General features: G+C 38.6%; 1 protein-coding gene across 2 annotated transcripts in view; it reads right to left on the reverse strand.

Moving 5' to 3' along the window:
* LCLAT1 (lysocardiolipin acyltransferase 1) overlaps positions 1–21,140 on the reverse strand; it is a 157,104-nt gene that overhangs the window by 21,802 nt on the left and 114,162 nt on the right. For both annotated transcript variants that reach the window (XM_084900185.1, XM_084900186.1), the window contains exons 4-5: positions 19,498–19,644; positions 17,067–17,183 (exon numbers count right to left, since the gene is read on the reverse strand). In XM_084900185.1, coding sequence (XP_084756311.1) covers positions 17,067–17,183; positions 19,498–19,644 — 264 coding nt within the window. The remainder of the gene's footprint in view (positions 1–17,066; positions 17,184–19,497; positions 19,645–21,140) is intronic.

Raw genomic sequence — 21,140 nt, forward strand, 5'->3', positions numbered from 1 at the left:
GCAGAAGGAGCTAAAGGAAGGGAGAGTTGGAAGTTTCGGAACCCTGAAGCTCTCTGGCTTCAGATGGCTGCACTGCTGTCTTCATTCATTCTCCCACTTCTTCCTCACCCTCATTATGTGCATGAGTAATAAGGCAGTGCAAAGAGGCCTTTGAAGATGACCTTTGGGGCCCAGACACAGGAGCAGAAATTGGTAAAAAGAGGCAGAAGAGGAGGAAGGTGTTTTTCCCCAAGGAGTAGGCCTGAATCCCAGGAGAGAAGATTCTAATTAAAAGCTGAAGGAACTCTATCCTGGAGGGATTTCCACAGGACAGAGGAAGGACAGGGCCACTTAGCCCTTGGGTGGTGGCAGCTTGGGAAGCACATGGAGTCATGCCCATGTAGAGAAGCAGTGTCTCCTGGTCAGTGCCAACATGAGAGGACTGGTCAAGGTGGCTTCCCTGCATGAATTCCAGAGCAGACTTACCAGAAGTCAGAACCAGTGGGACAGAAATACTTAGAAAGTGTTGGTAGACACTTGGAGAAATGCTGAGGTTCTGCAGCCAGGCTGCAGGCAGCTCCAAGACAGGGCTTTTTGTGTTAGTATGATTTCATTAGCATCTTTACGGTAGGAAGATTAGGAACATTTGGAATGACTACGACAACTTGAAGACTAGCCAGTTATCTCTTAAACATTGTTTTTGGGAAAAATCAAATTGTTCCAATTCTAACAGAGGTAAACTATTGTTCTAAACGAAGAGCTGTTTGGGAAAAAATATGTTTACCATTAACAACTGAGTTCTTCAGATAATTAATACTGTTAGAAAAGGGAGAAAATTATATTCAATACTTCTTTTATACCATTTAGTTTCCATTTTCTCTTAACTCTTTTTGAAAAGTTACATTTTAATAAGAGTATTTTTATAGATATAAAAACCTTATATTACAAGAGAATTTTTCAGACTTCAGGACTTCAAAAGATAACTTTATACATCAAAGTCTGTATCTTGAGATCTTAGGATTTTAAATTCAGTACAGCTAGATTCTATTTCAAGTTCCCCTAGTGTTTTCTATTTCTGAGAAATTTTACAATAACAAATAGTTACTAAAAATAATACCTTTGAAATTATAATAACCACATGCAAAAGATGCTGTATTCTCTAGTCTCAACATTATTTTTTTAAAGCACTACCATGTTGAAATAACCACAAATTGCCTAAACATTTTATAAACGAAGAGAACTGAAGTTCCTGAAATCTCAGAAAATCGTCAAATCTTCTAGTTCTACCTCAGTTTTTCTCCTCCAATTTTCCCTAAATTCCCCTCAAGGCAAGAGATGTTTTTAGAGGAAGGGGCTGTCCATCAGGGTCAAGTGATAGTGACAGGGCAAGAAGGGACAAGATAGAGCTGGGCATTAAAAAAAGGCGGCCACCTGAAGGACTGTTCAGTTAGAAGACAAGGGGTGGAAGACTAACTGCAAAGGGTTGAGAAGTTTTAGTCGAGGGATGTCGACTGCCCATTTAGGCCCGATCCCAATGGGCAGTCGGACATCCCTCTCACAATCCAGAACTGCTGGCTCCCAACTGCTCGCCTGCCAGCCTGACTACCCCCTAACCACTCCCATGCCAGACTGATTGATGTCTAATTAATCCCCTACCAGTCTGTTTGCCCCCAACTTCCCTCTTCTGCTGGCCTGGTCACCCCTAACTGCTCTCCCTTGCAGGGTTCATCACCTCCAACTGCCCTCCCTTGTAGGCCTGGTGCCTCCCAACTGCCCCTCCCCTTCTGGCCATCTTGTGGTGGCCATCTTGTGTCCACATGCGGGCAGGATCTTTGACCACCTAGGGCAGCTATCTTGATCTTGTGTGTTGGAGTAATGGTCAATCTTCATATTATTCTTTTATTTGATAGGATAGAGGCCTGGTGCACGAGTGGGGGCCAGCTGGTTTGCCCTGAAGGGTGTCCCAGATCAGGGTGGGGGTTCCCTTGAGGCATGGGGTGGCCTGAGAAAGGGACCTGTGGTGTTTTGCAGGCCAACCACACCCCCTGGCAACCCAAGCGGAGGCCTTGGTATCTGGAATTTATTTACCTTCTACAGTTGAAACTTTGTAGCATAGAGTGGAGTCAAGCCTTCTGCTTGTTCCGTGGCTGCCGCCATTTCTGTTTGGATTTGTTTACCTTCTATAATTGAAATTTTGTAGCCTTGAGTGGAGGCCTAGGCTGGCTAGGGCAGGCGGAAAGCTTGGCTTCTTCCATTACTGGGAAACCCAAGCCTCCCTCCTGCTCTCTGTGGCTGTAACCATCTTGGTTGGGTTTATCTGCATACTCGCTCTGTTTGGCTGGTGGGTGTAGCAGAGTGATGGTTAATTTGCATATTACTCTTTTATTAGGTAGGATAGCAATCTTCAATTTGTGGAAGTGTTATGTACCCCTGGACAGTGGAAATCAAAGCTTCATAAAACTAAGAATTATCAGGCATGCTCCATCATACTTTGCGAAGTCAAGCATTGCCATTTCCTATAATTGCTGCCTCTTTGTTGTTTTCATCGTGGGTTTTCCTCTCCCAGCCAAACCTTGTAAGGCCAACAGCATAAGATACTCACATTGGTACCCAAAGTTCCTTCAACACAGCACAAAGAATCACTGATTAAAAAACTAAAAAGGAATTTAAAAAAGAAATCTAATTTTGGGGTGTGTGGTGCATTACTGGCATTAGTATCTTTACAATTAGAAAAATCCACATAAGAGCTGCATAGTTAAAAAGTTGGCCAGTAAAGAGACTGTGTTTGGTGTGAGCTCTTCATACCTAGGAAAATATAAATAAGGCAGATACTAAAAAACTCGAGCCACCAAGTTATAGTAATCAACTACAGACACAATATAGTTCCCTGCTATTATGAAAGTTAAATATATACACAAAATAATATTCTCAAATTGATACCTGTGGGTTATTAACCTGATAAAGAATCCTGAGATACTTTACCTTCCTATAGAGGTCTATGGCTCTCATACAATTTGGTTGTAGTGGATTTGCTTCATTCATTGATTTATTCATTCACTGTTTATTGAAAAAAATAGCACTGCCCTAGGCAGAGAACAGAAACAGAAACACAGACACTAGAAAACCCATGATTCTTGCCCCAAAGGGAATTATAATCTAGGAAGGAAGATAAAATATATTTGCAAACTATATGATTTATCTTAAGAGTGGTTCAATCGCTATAGAAGACTGGAGGGGGATCGAAAGCACTTCCAGCTGACAATGTACCCGAGCCGGGCATAAAAAAACAGGCCGACTAGAACCAAACCAGAAGGACTGGGAGTGTTGCGAATGATAACAGGGAGTGAGGCCAGTGCGGGCAATGTGAGCCACCACTCTGCATGGAGCTTAAAGCTATGGTGGGAAGTCAGGCAGGGCTGGAGGTCAGAGAGCTCAGCAATGCTTTTACTTGTTTTCATCAGCTTCCTTTTCTCATTTTCACAGTGACTCTTACAAACTTTCACTGACCAACCTGCCCTCTCCCCACCCTCTATCATCATCAGAATATGTAACCTCTGATCTGACAGAGAGAACAGTCTTTCAATCAAGTAATCTCTCATTCCTCACTACCTACTCCACCAAATCAAGTATCATGTCCAGCCTTGCCTTAGAAAATGAGGAATTCCCTTAACTTTGTTTATATCCCCTCCTAATTTTTCAAAAAATCTGCTCCATCATGAACTCATTTCACTTCCAGTTTTTCCCTCTATTGAATTTGCTCAACTTTTAAAAATATGCACCTCCCCTAAATCATCCCTGAAGTGGCTTCCTTGCACTCACTACTCCAATACTCTCCAGCCCTTACTCCCTATAAGAATCATCTATACTTTCTAGCTTTACTTATTCACATTCATGTTCCCGCCACTCAAATCTGGCTCTGACACGCCCATTCCTGTGACCCTATTTTCTGTAAGGTCAACAAATACATCCAGGTTGCTGCACTCAGTGACTCTTCTATTTCAGATGCAGTGCTGATGTTTTCAAGAATAAACCCATAAAGTCCATGAGTATCTAACCTTGCAAACAGGCCAATATTGCTGAAAGATTAATTCATGTCAAACCAAAATTTGCAAATATAAAATTATGAACATTTGCAGCCATATACAGAAAAGGCAAGATATTTTTAAAAAGTCTCAAAACCATTTGTAAAAACAGAATTAAGACATTTCCCCATGGACTCTCTCCTAAGAAAAAGCTTCATAATTATGATGAATCATACTTTTTCCTACTATGCGCCATTATACAGTCTGTAAATACCTCACTTGTGGATTGAGATATAAAAAAACATGAGATGCAATTACTTTTACTGAGTCTTCCTCTGATCTGAACATAATTAATGCAGAAATCTCAAAAGAAGACTATTTTGTGATGACTACGATGGTGATAAAGCCAACAGATCTTATTTTTATCTGAGAACAAAGTAGTAAACTGCTTAGGAAGATAATCAACTTCCTTGGTATACTAAGCAGGGAATAATTTACTCACCAGTTCCAGAGTACTTACAGAGTCATAAATGATATCTTTACAACTCTCACCACTTCTGATTTCTTTTTTTTCCTTACTTTGTTAGATTATCTAACTATAGGTCTTACCACTTGAAAAGATGGACTCTGGACTCCACTCAGGCCTGTCTCCACTGTTGGATCTGCAACACATTCCTAAAGATCTAATTCAAAGTACAGTTCTCTCTGCCTAAATTCTGTTTAAGTCTAAAAAGAATTCAACGTTTCCTATAAAGTCTTCCCTAAATTCAATTCTCACCAATGTCCATCCCTGGAGTGGCTCAACTTACAATTTTATTTTTTTTTTTACTTTATGATGGGCAAAAGTGATATGCATAATAAATAAGTTATTCAACACTTTATTATAAAACTAGTGGCCTGGTACATGAAATTCGTGCATAAAGGGGTTTCCTCAGCCTGGCCTGAACCCTCTCTAATCTGGGACCCCTTGAAGGATATCCTATTGCAGTTTTACAGGGATCAGACCTAAACTGGCAGTCGGACATCCCTCTCACAATCTGGGACTGCTGGCTCCCGTTGCTCACCTGCCTGCCTGCTGCCTGATTGCCCCTAACTACTCTGCCTGCTGGCCTACCCCTCCCCAACACCGCCCCCCCCCCCCGACAGCCAGATCACCTCCAATTGTCCCTTGTGCCAGTCTGCTCACCCCCAACTGCCCCCCTGCTAGCCTGCTCACTCCAACCCCCCCCCCACTGTCCTGCTCACCCCCAACTGGCCCCCCTGCTGGTCTGCTTACCCCCAATGGCCCCTGCCATCCCATCCTGGCCTGATTATCCCCCCCCCACCCCACCCCCAGCGACCCAAGGTCCCAGTCCTTCCTATTTTTATTTTTTCAGCATCTCCTTGAGCGGGGGCCAGGACTGGCTAGAAGCAAGTATCTAGGATTTATATTACTTCTATAATTGAAACTTGTAGCTTTGAGCAGAGGCCAGGGCCGGCCAGGGCAAGAAGCTTGACTTCCTCCATCACTGGGAGCAACCCAAGCCTCCTGCTTGCTCCAGGTCCTTGGCCAGCCACCAGCTTGGTTGGGTTAATTTGCATATTTGCTCCTGATTGATTGGTGGGTGTTGCTTGTGGGTGTAGTGGAGTGATTGTTAATTTGCATTTGCATGTTTTTCTTTTATTAGTGTAGATAGGCTTTGTGTTAGATGATTTTGCCCAACTATCAGCTAATCTAAGCATATTGAGCATGTTTATGGTAGGCTAAGATAAACTATGATGTTCAATAAGTTAGGGGTATTAAATGCATTTTCAATTTACAGTATTTTCAACTTACAATGGGTTTACCAGGACATAAACTTATCAACAGTCAAGGAGCCTCTGTATTAAAAAAAAGCCTTCGTTATTATGACTGTTTAGTTACATAGGAGGTGGCTACAGACTACTTGAATTACCGAAGGAACTAATATTGGAATCAATATATTAGTGATGTTTTTACTGATCAGAAAAGTTATTAATAATTAGTCTAACAAAAACTAACTGGTAAACTATTTGAAAAATTTGTTTCGGTTTATTATTAACCAATTGTGGTTGTTAAAATTCTGTTCTACCCTGTTTCCCCGAAAATAAGACAGTGTCTTATATTAATTTTTGCTCCCAAAGATGCGCTAGGTCTTATTTTCAGGGGATGTCTTATTTTTCCATAAAGAAGAATAGCGTACACATTTACTGTTAAATGAAAAGAAAAGGAATTTATTACCTGTATACGGTACAGTAGTACGGTAGTTGTCAACACAAACCAGACAAACTGTGAATCCTACAGTATCAAGAATTTACTCATTTATTCAATGACAATCATGTCATCCTCTTCTGGAACATCATCATAACAATCCAATTCCTGAATTTCCTGGTGAATTTCTTGTGACTCCATTTCTTTCAGAATCTGTGGACCAAATCTCTCATGTTTAGCAATAGCACTGACTTTAAATGAGTACTTCTTGTCAAGGTAGCCTGCTCGCAGTGCATTTGCAATGCAACTGTCAGTGATTTTCTCCCATGAATTCTTTACCCAAGTCACAACTTCTTGCAGTTTAGGTTTCACAAAGTTTCCACGCTGATTTCTCTCCATTCTATTTTCAATGTAGTCATTAATTTCCATACGCAAATTGTCTTTGAATGGCTTGTTTATTGCAATATCAAGAGTCTGGAGATAGGCCATCATTCCTGCGGGAATCATTATCTCATCTATTTTTCTTTCGTGAAGAAATGTCTTCATGTCTTTAGCGCGGTGAGTGCTGGCTGCATCCCAGACTAGCAGTCCTCTTTGGCTCCCTCGCATAACAAGCAGCAGCATTAAATCGACCCACTTCCTTATAACTGCTTGTGTGGCCCATGCTTTTTCAGTTTCAAGAATAAAAACACCCAAAACACATTCAATCTTTTCCTTCTTGCCCTTAGAAATTTTTAAAGGTGGGATTTTAGTGCCATCCAGACGAATTGCCAAAATACAGGAAACACGTGCACTTTCGTAAGCAGTGGAGGGAATGTACACTAAGGAGGCACCCGCTGTTCAATTGTTGTTTGAGATGATTGGCCCATAAACACTGCAGTTTCATCCATAGCAATCATGTTGGAAAGATTGTATTTAGAGAAGTCAGCATCATCAATAAAGGACTTGAATGCAAGTGCTCGCTTAATATCTTGAGTATCTTCCAACCTAAACAATGTAGTACCGGTAGATTTTCTTAAAGACAGTTCACTTCGCTGAAGGAAATTATCCAGCCAGTGTTGTGATGCTTTGAAGTCTTCAGGGGCTATGTCAAACTGTGGTGCCATTGCAAGGGCAAATTCTTGAATCTGAGCCCTATTCACAACCAAAGCCTTTGCTCTCCTGTCAACAACCCATTCACAGATCAGGTCTTCCAGCTTGGAAAATAATGGTTGCCGACCTGATCCACACTTGCGCTTTTTAGCATTTCCCTTGTCCACTTGTTCAATGAGGTTACCATACTCTGCTCGCCATTTTCGGACCAATCGGATACTAAACATCTTCTCTTTGCAGAAAATAGTAAGATTTTGGCCCCAAGAGTCTTCCATGATTCCTTTCTTGTACTCCACGGAGTAGCTTTTTCTTTTTGCGCTCATTTCTAGGGGTAAAAAAAAGGAATTGGGGTATCAAGGTGGGGGGAGGAGGATCACTTAAAATGACACAGGGGGGATCAGAGGGGGAAATCAAAATGGCACAGGAGAATCAGAGGGGGGATTACCATTTTAGTAACCCCTTTTGACCCTCCTGTGTCATTTTGATTGCCCTCTCTGATCCTCCTGTGTCATTTTAAGTGATCCCTCTCCCCCCACCCCTGTGCCACTGAACACCTTCACCAGACATCCCCCCTACCCCTTTATCAGACATTTACCCCCTGGGGCCTGCCTGGGGACTGTCACTGGGCTTGCTGGGGCCTGGATCTGGGCTGGAGCATGGTCTGCCACTGACTGAGAACCTTCAGTCATCATGAGGGCGGCCGCGAGCATCAGGTAGTGTCACCAGAGACAGACCAGCACTCAGCACCTTCGCCACGTCCCATCCACTCTAATCCTCCTGTTCTTCTACAGGCATCTGTGAAAGTCTCCTCCTCTCTCCCGCCCTGCGCTCACCGCTCATTCCGACCTCCGCTCCACCTCCACACAGCAATGACATCAGGACTCCGCGTAATGTCACTGGTTGCTAGACGCCAGTCGGGGAGGCCCTAGCGACCAGTTTATGGTAAATTAATTTTCATTCTGAGACAGAGCCGGGGGGGGGGGGGGGGGGGGGAGGGGGGGGGGCTTATTTTCGGGGGGATGCCTTATATTTCACTCAGAAGGAAACCTGTAAATAGGTCTTATTTTCGGGGAAACACGGTAGATGAAAGTCTTATGACAGAGAAAAAATGTTCCAAGTACAGCAGATCCTCGAACGATGTCATTTTGTAGTTTGTCTTGTTATGACATTGATAGGAGGCTGTTGGAACTTAACCTTTGTGTTTAGCCTATGGTAAAACAGGTTTGCTATTGTGTCATTTTGCCACAGTTCCAAGAATCTACTGGAAATGTTAAATGGGGACTCCTGTACTTTCCATGTACTCACACCAACAGTATCAAGTTCCTCTCCTGAGTGGAAGCATATCATGGCCAAGTAGTAGACCTTTTATAAGAATGACATCTAAGAGCAGTCTGCAAAGACTGGAATAGTTTGTTGTCCAGATTTAAGGAATAAGTGGTTGACCAAACTCAGTCAGAACCAATGCAGTGAGTAAAATATAGGAAGACCTTGATGACTAAGAAGGTCACTGCTAAGGTTCACATTTGACTACAGCAGCTTTTCTAAGCTTGGATAATAAAGTCCTGTGCACACATACTTGAACACCTGGCTTTGGAACAGTGAGCCAAGTTTTCCTTATTTTATCTTCTGCTAAAGGCTATTTCAAATCTATGAGCAAACAGGGAAGATGTGGATCATAAACTATGAATACAGGATTTTTAAACTTTTGTAAAACATTCTTAAAAGTTTTGTCGAAGTTTCTAAATGGAATCCCAAACTACTTTCAGACTACATTTATACAAATCAAAAGTAATCCAAAGAATGGGCAGTTTAGGCAGATAAAATCAATCACTTCAAAGAAAGCAGCTATTAACATGCAGATACAGCAAATAATGCTCAACACAAATTTCTCAAATTTAGCCTCTAAGAAATTGTGTGGCACCTTCACAGTATCCAAGGCTGGTTGTTTTAGAAGTCTAAAAATCCTCAGTGTTTTGTAGCATTTTAAAATGTGTTATATGTAATAAAAAGGAATCACCCGTTGTTTTTTTAATATATTTTTATTGATTTCAGAGAGAAAAGGAGAGTGAGAGATAGAAACATCAATGATGAGAGAGAACCACTGATCAGCTGCCTCCCCTGCACACCCCCCATTGGGGATCGAGCCCACAACCCAGGCATGTGCCCCTGGCCAGAATTGATTCTGGGACCCCTCAGTCCGAAGACCAACATTCCATCCACTGAGCCAAACCAGCCAGGGCCCAAGTTTTTGTTAGAAAAGTATTTTGGTCACCACAAAGAGATATGGAACATGAACAGAGAGAATAAAAGACAAATGGCACAAACATGACTCTTGTTATCAGATGTAAGAGCAATTTTTTTTATGTAAAATATTAGGATAAAAAGAATCCAACACATTGTAGATTACTGTTAGTTATTCCATTCAAATGAGACTCTAACTAGAAAAGGTAATTGACAAAGCAAAGATTAAGAAATAAATGTATGTTAGTGGTCATATTACTTTAATTTTTCTTTAAATTATCATTCCTCATAAAAAAGATGACTAACACACAATGACAAGTATTTGCATTAAGTTATAACTGTCACAAGATAAATACACTAACATAGGCATGCTGTGTGTTTATGCATGCTTTGTGTATGCTCTGACAGCTTCTCTAAGTCAGTCATCTTACCAGGCAGGACAATACTTGGAATTTGTTCCATGTGGTCGAGTGTAATAGTTTCTATACAGGGAGTTAAAGCCACTGAGGACCTATATGTGTTCCTCTCCTACATGACTTTGTTAGGAGAAAGCAGGCGAACTGGAAAGGCACTAACATACTTTCAACATCCTGTGCTATATGCAGTACATGGCAGCCAGCTTATGATAACTGTACCAGGGCTTGTTCTACTCAGTTCAGGTTCTATGACAAAGTGAGTTTGGGTGCTTCCAGCAATCAGATGATCAGTGTAGGGTTCCCATGTTAACAGAACACAGGCAATAATATATATAGATCATACAATTTTATATTATTATGTTATAATCTATATAAAATATAATTATGCAGAATAAAATGAAAAAATGTTCATTTTAGAAAGCTGTTCAAACAATTTTCATCATTAATAAGTAAACAATTTCTGTATTTAGTTTCATATTCTTATGGGATTGACTTTTTATCAAAATATATTTTTAAAATGTAAAGACACATGAACTTGCTTTGTAGGTGCATGCATACATACATACACACACACACACACACACACACACACACACACCAGCAAGGTCAATATTGTTTAAACTATACCCTTGCAATACACAAAACAAACACCAATTTATTTATTTATTTTTAAGAGAAAAGGTCCTAGCAACTGGGAGGGGAAAAAATACAGAAAGGTTATTTTGAATAAGGAAGAAAAAAAATCTATAAAGCCAAAAGAGAAAAGGCACAACCTTTATAAATAATGAAATGGATACATGCCCAGAATAAAGGAGAAACAAGGTATAGCTTTTTTGGACAAACCCAAAAAAGAAATGTAATATATGCACAATGAAATTGTACACTAGAAAAAAACAAAGACAAGCATGAGCTCCTGTTAAGATGAATTTCTGGATTCAAGGATCCACAGGGTTTACTAGTAGATTCAGGCCAACATTTCATCTTCAGTGAGAATAAATTTTGATTTTCATGTGAACAGGAAGCTAAAGTATATTGTTACATACATTTCTGCACATGCACTGAAACGCTTATATTATGCTCCAAAACAACATTATAAGAACATAAAATTTAGTGCGTAGCTGTCACTTAGTATGTTAACACCTGACAACTACGGGTTGTTGTCTTCAGAGGGAAATCTGACAGAACATTTTAGTGTATGTAACAACATTCTTTATAGTCAGTCTACTGTCTATAGAGAGTTATCACTCAAAGGCAGTGCCACAAATCTTACTTACAAAGCTTCTTCCACAATTCTGGGATTTTAAAATAAACATAGTTTGTATCAGTTATCAGCATTTTTCAGCAGGTTACTTGAGAAAGCAATATAAACCCTGTAATAGGACATCGATATTTAAGCACAGACAAGCTTTTTTAATGAGTAAAATGGGTGTATATAATTTTTACTCATCTATGAAAATGATAATAGAACCAATAGAACGTATATTTTGAGAATTTATTTATGTGCCATAAGACATGCACTTATCATCATCCAGGGCTACCTTTCACACTCGTGGGCATTTATATAAAAATTCATGCAAGCTTTGGTATTATTAATAAGGTTGGAAACAATTTGAACAATAGGGGATTAAACACTGGTCACTCTATCTGAAAGACTATCATGCATACATTAACATATCACACCTATAAAAATTATGTAAGGATAACAACAAAATGTGTATGTTACAGTAAGTTATAAAAACTTTATGAAACAAAATATCTGTTTTGACCCCAATTTTGTTTGACTATTTAAAAACGTGGTAAAATAAAGAAAGAAAGAAAGAAAGAGAAAGAAAGAAAGAAAGAAAGAAATAAACGTGGTAAAACTGTGTGTCACAAAGCAGGCAATGGCTATTTCTGAGAAGTGATTGAAATGATTATGAATACCTTTTTCTTCTTTGTAATTAATATTCCTTTTTTAAACAACAAATATGTTGTTTTTATAGTAATTAAATATCCTTTGTTTTTGTTTTTGTATGAAGTGAGGTAGTGTGAGAAAATCAAGTTGTTAGGCTATTTTTTTCTGAAAGTTGGTGGGGGGAAAATAGAACCAAAATTTGAAAAGACAGATAGTTTGAGCAGCATTTTTTTTTTTTTAATTTTGTTTTACTTTAAGGATTAGAGAAATGGAGGAGAGGCTGGTAAAGAGAGGATCCAGGAAAATAAAAGCTTACCAAAAGGATATCCTGAATGTATTTTCCCACTTAACAAAATGTGCAGTACAGCTAAGTATACTAAGGAGAAATCTTAGAAAGAGAAGGGGGGAAAAACCTACAAGATGACATTTTTATAGCATTTGCAATAGAAAAACTGTTAACATATTACAAAGTGTGAAAAACATGGGCTGCCGAGACCGGTTTGGCTCAATGGATAGAGCGTCGGCTTGGGGACTGAAGGGACCCGGGTTCGATTCCGGTCAAGGGCATGTACCTTGGTTGCGGGCATATCCCCAGTAGGGGGTGTGCAAGAGGCAGCTGATCGATGACTCTCTCTCATAGATGTTTCTAGCTTTCTATCTCTCTCCCTTCCTCTGTACAAAATAAATAAAATATATATTTAAAAAAAAAAAAAAAGAAAAACATGGGCTTTGGCATCAAACAGACCTGGATTTAAGTCATGGTGCCTTTATTTAGCAGCCATTTGACCCTGGGCAAGTTGCTAAAGTGAGTCAGCTCCTGAGTGTAGTGCGATGCAAACCACCATCTAGGGCAGCGATCTGTGTGAAAGTGGCTCTTGGGGTACCTGTGAGCCCAGGACCCCACCACCAGACTGTGACTCAGCAGGTCTGAGTGGTCCTGGGCGGTCTACTATATGGGTAGGGGAAAGAAACATGTGAACAACTCAATGCCTGGCATAGGTAGGTACTTGATAAATGTTAGATGGTTGATTTTATGTACAGAATATAGGGCTTCTATCATTTTTCATTAAGGCTATCACAACTTTTTTTAAAAATTAAATCAATGACAAGATCTGTCTTAAAGTGAGTATCTAAGACTTTTTTGCTATGAGAGAAGGCAGAGAATGAACTAAAATGAGAACAAAGAAAAACCAATATAAATGCCATTTATTATCTAAAGCTGTACTATGGCATTCAAAAATTCAACATGGCTCCAAAGAGGTCTTTGACAGATGGTCTGGCATAATTTTGCTGAAGTAAATTTGATTCATTTCTGCTTCATAATGCGTAGAACCAAGTCTTTTAGTTGATCTGTATGCTTTCCCCACTTATCAGTATCCAAATTTCACTTAGCTTTTGTTGTATTTATTCATCACCATAAACAGAGAAAAGGTTCATTCTTTGCAAAATTGGCCCCGAAGAGGGTCAACTGCTATGCTACAAAGATATCTGCAAATTTGGGGAAATGTAAAAGGTCTCCAAAAATATTCTAGCAAATGTCAAAAATATACTGTACAATTACATTTTTTAACATAAGGGAAAGGTCTCATCCTATTTCATAAATAGTCTCCAGCAATAAAAAGTCACATGAAAAGGTCAGAGTACATGGCATTTAGTGCACCCAATATTTTAGTAATAGTTTGTCTGTCTTTCTTCCTGGCCTCCTAGAACATGCTGGCTGTTAGAAAGGATCTTTGAAATGCAACCCTGGGGGGGGGGGGGGGGGCCGGGCGGGCGGGGAGGAAGGGGACACACCAACTAAGATAAGTGCAACCGAGCCACATAGAGTGGTGGCTGTTGGCCATCTTTACTCCCCACAGTATAGCCACTATAGGCAAGACACAGACTGGGATTATCAGTAGATAGTTATGTACAAAGCAAAAAGTTCAAGAAATTAAATAATCTAACCATGCTGCTAAAATAATCTAACCATGCTGCTAAAAGACTGCTAAAGACAGTATATAGCATCTCCAACTTTCTCGGAGCAGAAAGAATTTGCATTTTTTTCTTATTCATTGCTTCCTAGTAAGACTTTTTATCCTAAACTTCTTAATGTCATAAACCTCTCATTTCCCATTTGTGCTAACTATTGGATGTCAGCAACAATGAATTCAGTTATATGTGTGAGCAATAAAGATGTTACTTAATGGTAATTGGTTTTAGTATGTGGTCTCCAGGATTTCATTAGTGTATTTATTTATAATGGTCATTTGTTTTAACAGCAGCTTCTTTTTAGAATTTTTATTGAATTTGTTGGGGTGACACTGGTTAATAAAGTTATATAGTTTTAGGTGTACAATTCTATTTCAAATTATCAGAAGCAGATCTCAGGGGCGTAAAGACCAGAAAATTGTGCTGGGCCCTTTCTGAGTCAGATTCCTTTTCTAAAAGGATACTCGGGCCTAGGTGACCTCTAAGATCCCCTTCACTCCTGATTTTTTATGAAACTTTTTCTGTTTACTGACGACACCAGCCCTTCCCAAAACCCTGCCTAAAGCAGAGCTGCCCTCACTCTCCACCTGACACCTCCTTAGGTTGTGCCAGCTCCCCTTGTCTTTTCCCCTTGTTATTTCAGGCAGCATCATAATCACCTCCCTTGTGACCACCATCCCTCTATGATCTTATGACCACTTAGGCTTTTTTTTCCTTTTTAAAAATATTTTCTTGAAGAAAATCATATCACTATTATTACAAAGGTGCTTTATTAACACAATCATGCTACAAATATGAAAGGCACCATGTTATAGTAGAAAGAGCATGGCTACTCAGTCAGACAAATCATATTCCAGTAACTCTGATGAGCTTCACCTTAATTTCTGTTTCACTTTTGCTCTACAAGTTAAATATCAATAGGTAACTATTAAGTAGAGTTGTGAGGATTAATTGGCAGAATATTTAGCATAATGCCTGGTACTTAGCAAATACTCAATACATGTTAACTGCTGTTGCTAAAGTAATTATTGTCATCATATTTATTATTTCTATTATTATTATAGTAAATAGGTTCCATTCTACTTTTCTAACTGCAGCAAATAGAATCATCTAACATGTGTCTTTTTTTTTTTCTTTTTTCTTTTACATTTTTATTAATTTAAGATAGGATGGGAGAGGCAGAAACATCAATGATGAGAGGGAATCATTGGTAGGTTGCCTGCTGGGGATCAAACCCACAACCATGCATGTGTCCTTGACTGGAATTGAACCTGGGACCCTTCAGTCCCCAGGTCGATGCTCTATCCACGGAGCCAAACCAGCTAGGGCATGACATGTGTCTTTTATTGGCACATAGTGGGGGGCGGGGCATCAGTTGCCACTTCTGGCAAGAAAATGGCATACCGTGGTTATTGACTAGTACTCTGAGTGATGACTAAGTAAATCACATGCTGCACAGTGATAAATCAATTCTCTACTAAAATATTTTCCAGATTTCAGAACTATAGATATATCTTTATCCACTATAAAATAAGCTCTCAATGATTCTGCCTACATTTACAAAGATTTTTATTAGCAAAAGATGTGTTCTAACAGCATACTTATACTAACAGAGAAATCCAGGAGATGAATGTGTTCCATGATATCAGAAATACCTTTAATAATATCATTAAATACTATAAAATACCAGATTATGTGAAGAAATAAGAAAACATATTGTCAAATGAGAAGAGGGATTCTGAACTGGAAACCACAATAAGTTGTACAACATTAAAAAAAAAGAAAAAGAAAAAGAAAAAGTAAAAGAGCATCACTGCTTTAGTATCTCTGTGCCTCCCGTGCCTGTCATGGGAACACAGAGCTGCATCTCCATGAGTTCTATGAGTGGACGGACACTTGCTCTTCATACACAATACAACTGTCAAGCCCACACATCCATTTCATACTATCTATAAACACAGAATCCCGAAAGCAAGACAAACTAACAGGGTCCACATTTTCAGTTTTTACTGTAATTTCAGATTGACTGTATACTTCTTTAAAACCACGGGTACTTAGCTGTAAAGATGCCTCATTTTGGCAGGGTGCATTAACTGAGCTTAGACTTAATATATTAAAGCACATTAAATCCTAATGAAACAACAATGTCATTTAAGGAAAGAACACAGAACTTTATACTTACATATACTTACATAATGTTTCAAGGCCTTTCATGTTAGGAATAAGCAGTTTTGTGACAAGGAAGCAATTGCCAGATTAAAGTGATAATTTGTCATAGATGTCACCATTATACAATATGGTTTGCCAGAAATTAGAGTGGAAAGCAGAAACATGCAAACAAGATTTTTCTTCTGCTAGGTGACTCTGGGCTTTGAATTGTTCTTGTGAAATTAATTAACACTTCAGCATGTTTTTGGATAGTTCCTTTTACGAACACATTAATATAAATATACAAATCTGCAGCTATAGTAAAATATACAATTAGTTTTTGACATAAAAACATCAAAAACTCAAACATTTAAATGGGTGTTGGGTACAGTATCATCAATGGAATAACCTTGTCCCTTCAACACAGCGATCGCCAACCTTTTGGACCACTGGTTGGGGACCGCTGCTCCAAAGGTTTCCTTAAACCAGCAGTTGCCAACCTTTCGGACTTCATGGACCACCAGTGGTCAGCAGACCACCAGTTGGCAACTGCTGCTTCAATAGACAAGGCTCTAGAAGAAGCAAGTGTGAAGTAGTAACATGAGCCACAAACTAGGAAGCAGACGAATGAGGTTCTATCTCTGACCTACAAAACTTTACTCACCACCCTAGATGCCAGTTTTATTTAAATATAAAATGGAAGAAGCATTACTGCCTTTCTACCAACCACAATCATTTGTTGGAGTGGATTAATAAATAAAAATATTTTTAAACTATAAAGAATTATAGTATAAGTATGATACTTTCAAGACAGTTTTGCTGCTTTGAGAACATTTAAAAATGGAATGATAGCTTAACTGTAGATATCATTTTTCTGTCTATTCTAAAAAGGGAGGGGAACATTTTTGTTCTTTTAAAGATATCTTTTATATTTCTAAAGAATATATAATATTTTAATACATGGGCTCAACTTAGTGAAAAAATATAATGTCTCATTATGGAATCTATAAATATAAAGAAGTGCTTTGTAAATTCTAAAGGAATATGTATATATAAAGGTTAGCAATTTTTGCCACTTTGAAATGGGTACTTACCTTCTCTTAGACGGTCTACTACAAAAGTAAAGCCTGTAGTTCTTGGATGTAAGACATATTCATATTTCTGAAGTCCATTCTTTTCAGCAAATTCATTACTTCGGGCCTTGCTGTTTTCTAAACAAAACAATAGACCATTAGGACCCATAAAATAAAGGGAGATAATCTGAGGTAAGGAAACACTACAGGATTTCTTTAATAAAAATGGCAGTTAATTTTTCTGTAATTACTGAGTATAGTATAGTATTGTGAGTCAAATGAGAAGATATAAACACTTTAGTAAATTCCTACAAAATATCTGAGAATTATTGGAATTCTAAAAAATTTATAAGGTATTAATAACCTTTTTATAATGATTTATAGATTTATCTTTAAAATTCTTTAAGAGATTTCATAAAAGTCTATATTCAGTGAATACTGAAATAAAATCCTAATAAATGAAAATTTTAAGATAGTCTTTAATTAATAAAACTTTAAATACTAAAATATAAGATACTAATAAAACAAAGGGATTTAGATATACAGAAGAAATAACTAGCAATCTGCCAAACATATATCAACTTTTTTTCAACCCAATAATTTAGGGCTTTAATGCAAAGTGATATATCTTCCTTGCTCAGAGCATGCTAATATTACTAACCAAAACCACTCCACAACAGATTGGGCACATGATTAGCACATCCTGTACAAACATCTTAACATGGTTTGGCTGAATACAGTTACAAAGTTAAATATGTGCTCTAACTGTTGGCAAAAACTTTTTTCCATTCCATGAAGTAACTTTATAAGTTCCAAGAAGAACCAAACCCATGATTCAGCAAATATATTTGGAAAAAGTAAAGTGTTCAGAAATCTGGCCTCAACCCCTGGAGGAGATCATGAAATAGCTTCTGATGACAGCAGATGTTAGAACCTGCAATCTCAGCTGCATCCTGAAATGTATAACTATTCCAAGACATAAGAAAAAGGCATAGACACACACAACTTTCCTGGGAGTAAATTTAAGACCACGAAGTCCCCCATACCTAAAAACACCAGATATGGATTCAAAATATTCAAAGAACACTCCTATAAAAGATACGTTATTGTTTTTTTTAAATAAATGAGAAATTGAGACAAATAACTAAATACTCAGAGTTTCCCAGCAAGTCAAAAGTAAAGGCCTAAACATGAAAAGTAGTAAGCTCCTTTCACACTCATCTGAGGAGAATATCCTGGGCACAGAGAATAAAATACTATTTTATTGACAGTTTACATGGGATGAGGAAGCTCAGGGACACTAAAAGGATGAGTAGTTAACTACTCTTCAGTTTGCTCTTCCCGCTCGTCACAGACTTTAGGGAACTGAAGACCAACTGAATTCTGTTGTAGACTGTTCATACAAATCCAAATACCGTAGTTCTAAAACATCCAATCACAATGTGAGTAGGTAGAAACAATGAGACAGAGAGATTAGAGATGTAGATTTTTCCCTCCATCCCCGCTTCAGCTACCCACACCCAGATTCGGGGGTTACTGGTAACTGCACAAGCACCCCTCTTTCTTACCACAGCCTCCTGTCCTGTCAGCTCACTCCCTGAAACACTCTAATGCCAGCCCTTGCTTCCACTCCAATGGGTGGATTGGCCACTTTACTGTTCTCAAACCAGCCAGGCATGTTCCCACCTCGGGGTCTGTGTATTTGTTCTTCCCTCTACCTAGAATGCCTTCTCCCCCAATGTCTACATGGTTTTCTGGTTTGTTCATTTGGTTTCTACCTAAATCTAATCACCTTTTATAAAAATAGCACACTATGCCCATTTTCTATCACTCTGTTCTCATCTTTATTTTTCTGCACAGCTTCATGAATACCTAACATATTTTTATTAACTTATTATTTTTATATAACTTTCCTCATAGAATTTAAGCTTCATGTAAGTAGGAACTTTGTTTTGTATATAAAGCTCCAGGCACTCAAATAAAGAAGTTTTATGTACAAGGGTGTTTAATTGCATGTAAGGTTCTATTTGTTAAAACCTAGAAAATCTTTCCAAATCAGAGAAACAACCCAAAATTATGGTATACCAATTGTGATGGTTAATTTTATGTGTCAAATTGGCCAAACATTCCAGAGGTTTCTGTGAAGGTATTTTTAATGAGATTAATATTTAAAACAGTAGACTTTCAGTAAAGCAGATTACCCTCCATAATGCGAGTGGACCTCACTTCTTTCTCTTTCTACACACACACACACCCTTTTGGTTCTGTTTTTCAGGACAACACTTACTAATCTAATTTAGTAAAGAGCTAATATACTAATTAGAGCCACATTCAAGGGACCAAAGAACCACATGTTGGCTCGCGAGCCACAGTTTGCCAACCATGGGACTAGATAATCCCTAAATTCCTTTCAGTTTTTAAAATTCTGTAATCCAAACTCAGGCTACCTTACCTGTGAGATCAGTCCCTTCTGGGAATATGAGAAGTTGAAGTGGTTCACGGATATCACAAAAATAATCAAGTATGTCTTCAAAATGGCTCTTGTCATCCTTCCATTTCCTATGAATGAAGATATAGGCAGCAGCCTGCATGGCCCAACCTAGGATCAATTTAACAAGCATTTACATACAATTTTATTGCCAACATCCATATTATTGAATATAATATTTCAGTTTTTGTTTTATTATGATTTACTACAATAAGAATATCATACTTTAAACTCAGCACAAATCTTGAGTTAAATTAACACACATACCAGAAAATATTCTTAAAGGAGTTTGTTAAATTCTGGGGTTTACTAAATTCTCAAAAACCTCTTTTCAAGCCAAACCTAGCTATTAAAATATCAAAGAAAGAAAAAAAACCTTCCCTAATATTATCAGTAACTCAACCAAAATTTTAACAATTATAATTAAATAGGTTTTTTAACCAAGCTACCTACAAGAGATAGACTATCGTATTGTTCTCAAATCATGTATATGAGCAGACTTTAATATTCTACTTCTGTACTACTCAATCTCTAAATTCAACAGCTATTTTCAATGTTAGCTACTTCTTTAGATTTTATTTAAAAGAGAAAATGTGCAATGACTATAAACATATTCATCAAACACATTTACATTGTGATCACATTCCCTTTCTCTAGGCAAATCAACCTTGTCACCAAAGAGGCAGCCCTAAAAGAGTTGTGTTTTATCCACCAGCCATCACTCCCTGGCCAGAAATTACTAGAAATACTGTGGTAAATACCTAACTGCAGTCAGCCAATCTAAAGTCTATTCAACAGTCTATGGAACATGAAATGCTTGGCTCAAGCACATGAACTACCGTATTTTTCGGACCATAAGACGCACCGGACCATAAGACGCACCAGTTTTTAGAGAAGGGAAATGAAGAAAAAAAGATTCTGAAACAAATAGTGTCCTAAAATATTTTATGTGCATTAAAATCCAACATCACAGTCATAAAAACATGTAATCAACCCTGTAAAGTAAACAGCAGCATTTAGAACCATTTTAGAGCCGGGCAAGCATACAGAGACCACATAGAGCCGGGCAAGTAAAAAAACTTTTTTTTTACAGTATATGTGTAGGCTATATTTGGACCATAAGACGCAGGGACTTTTCCCCCCCATTTCTGGGGGGAAAAAAGTGCGTCTTATGGTCCAAAAAATACGGTATCTTAGCCAATAAGATGGTCTCAGAAATTTTGCCTGAAACATGGATAAAACAAGCCAGTAATTTATCTATCTATCTATCTATCTCTATCTAAATATCTATCTATCTACCTATCTATAGAGAAGTAATATGCAAATTAGGCTGGGACACCGTAATAAGTCGACTGGACAAGAGGAGTTGCAAGTGCAGCATCGGGGTCGAGCAGCAGGGGCCTCCCAGTGCCTGTGCTGGGGGAGAACCTGATCAGCAGCAGCCTTGGCTGCTTCAAGGGTGGGAGAGGGAGGCTGGACCAGACCAGCATAGGGCCTGGGGAGTGAGGCAGGGCTGGACCAGCAGGCTTCGGGGTCAAAGAGTGAGGTAAAGCCACACCAGCAGGCTGTGGGGGCCTGGGGAGCAAGGCAGGGCTGGACCTACAGTG

The sequence above is a fragment of the Pipistrellus hanaki genome, assembly GCF_964339955.1.
Source record: "Pipistrellus hanaki genome assembly, chromosome: 12".
Taxonomy (NCBI): Eukaryota; Metazoa; Chordata; class Mammalia; order Chiroptera; family Vespertilionidae; genus Pipistrellus; species Pipistrellus hanaki.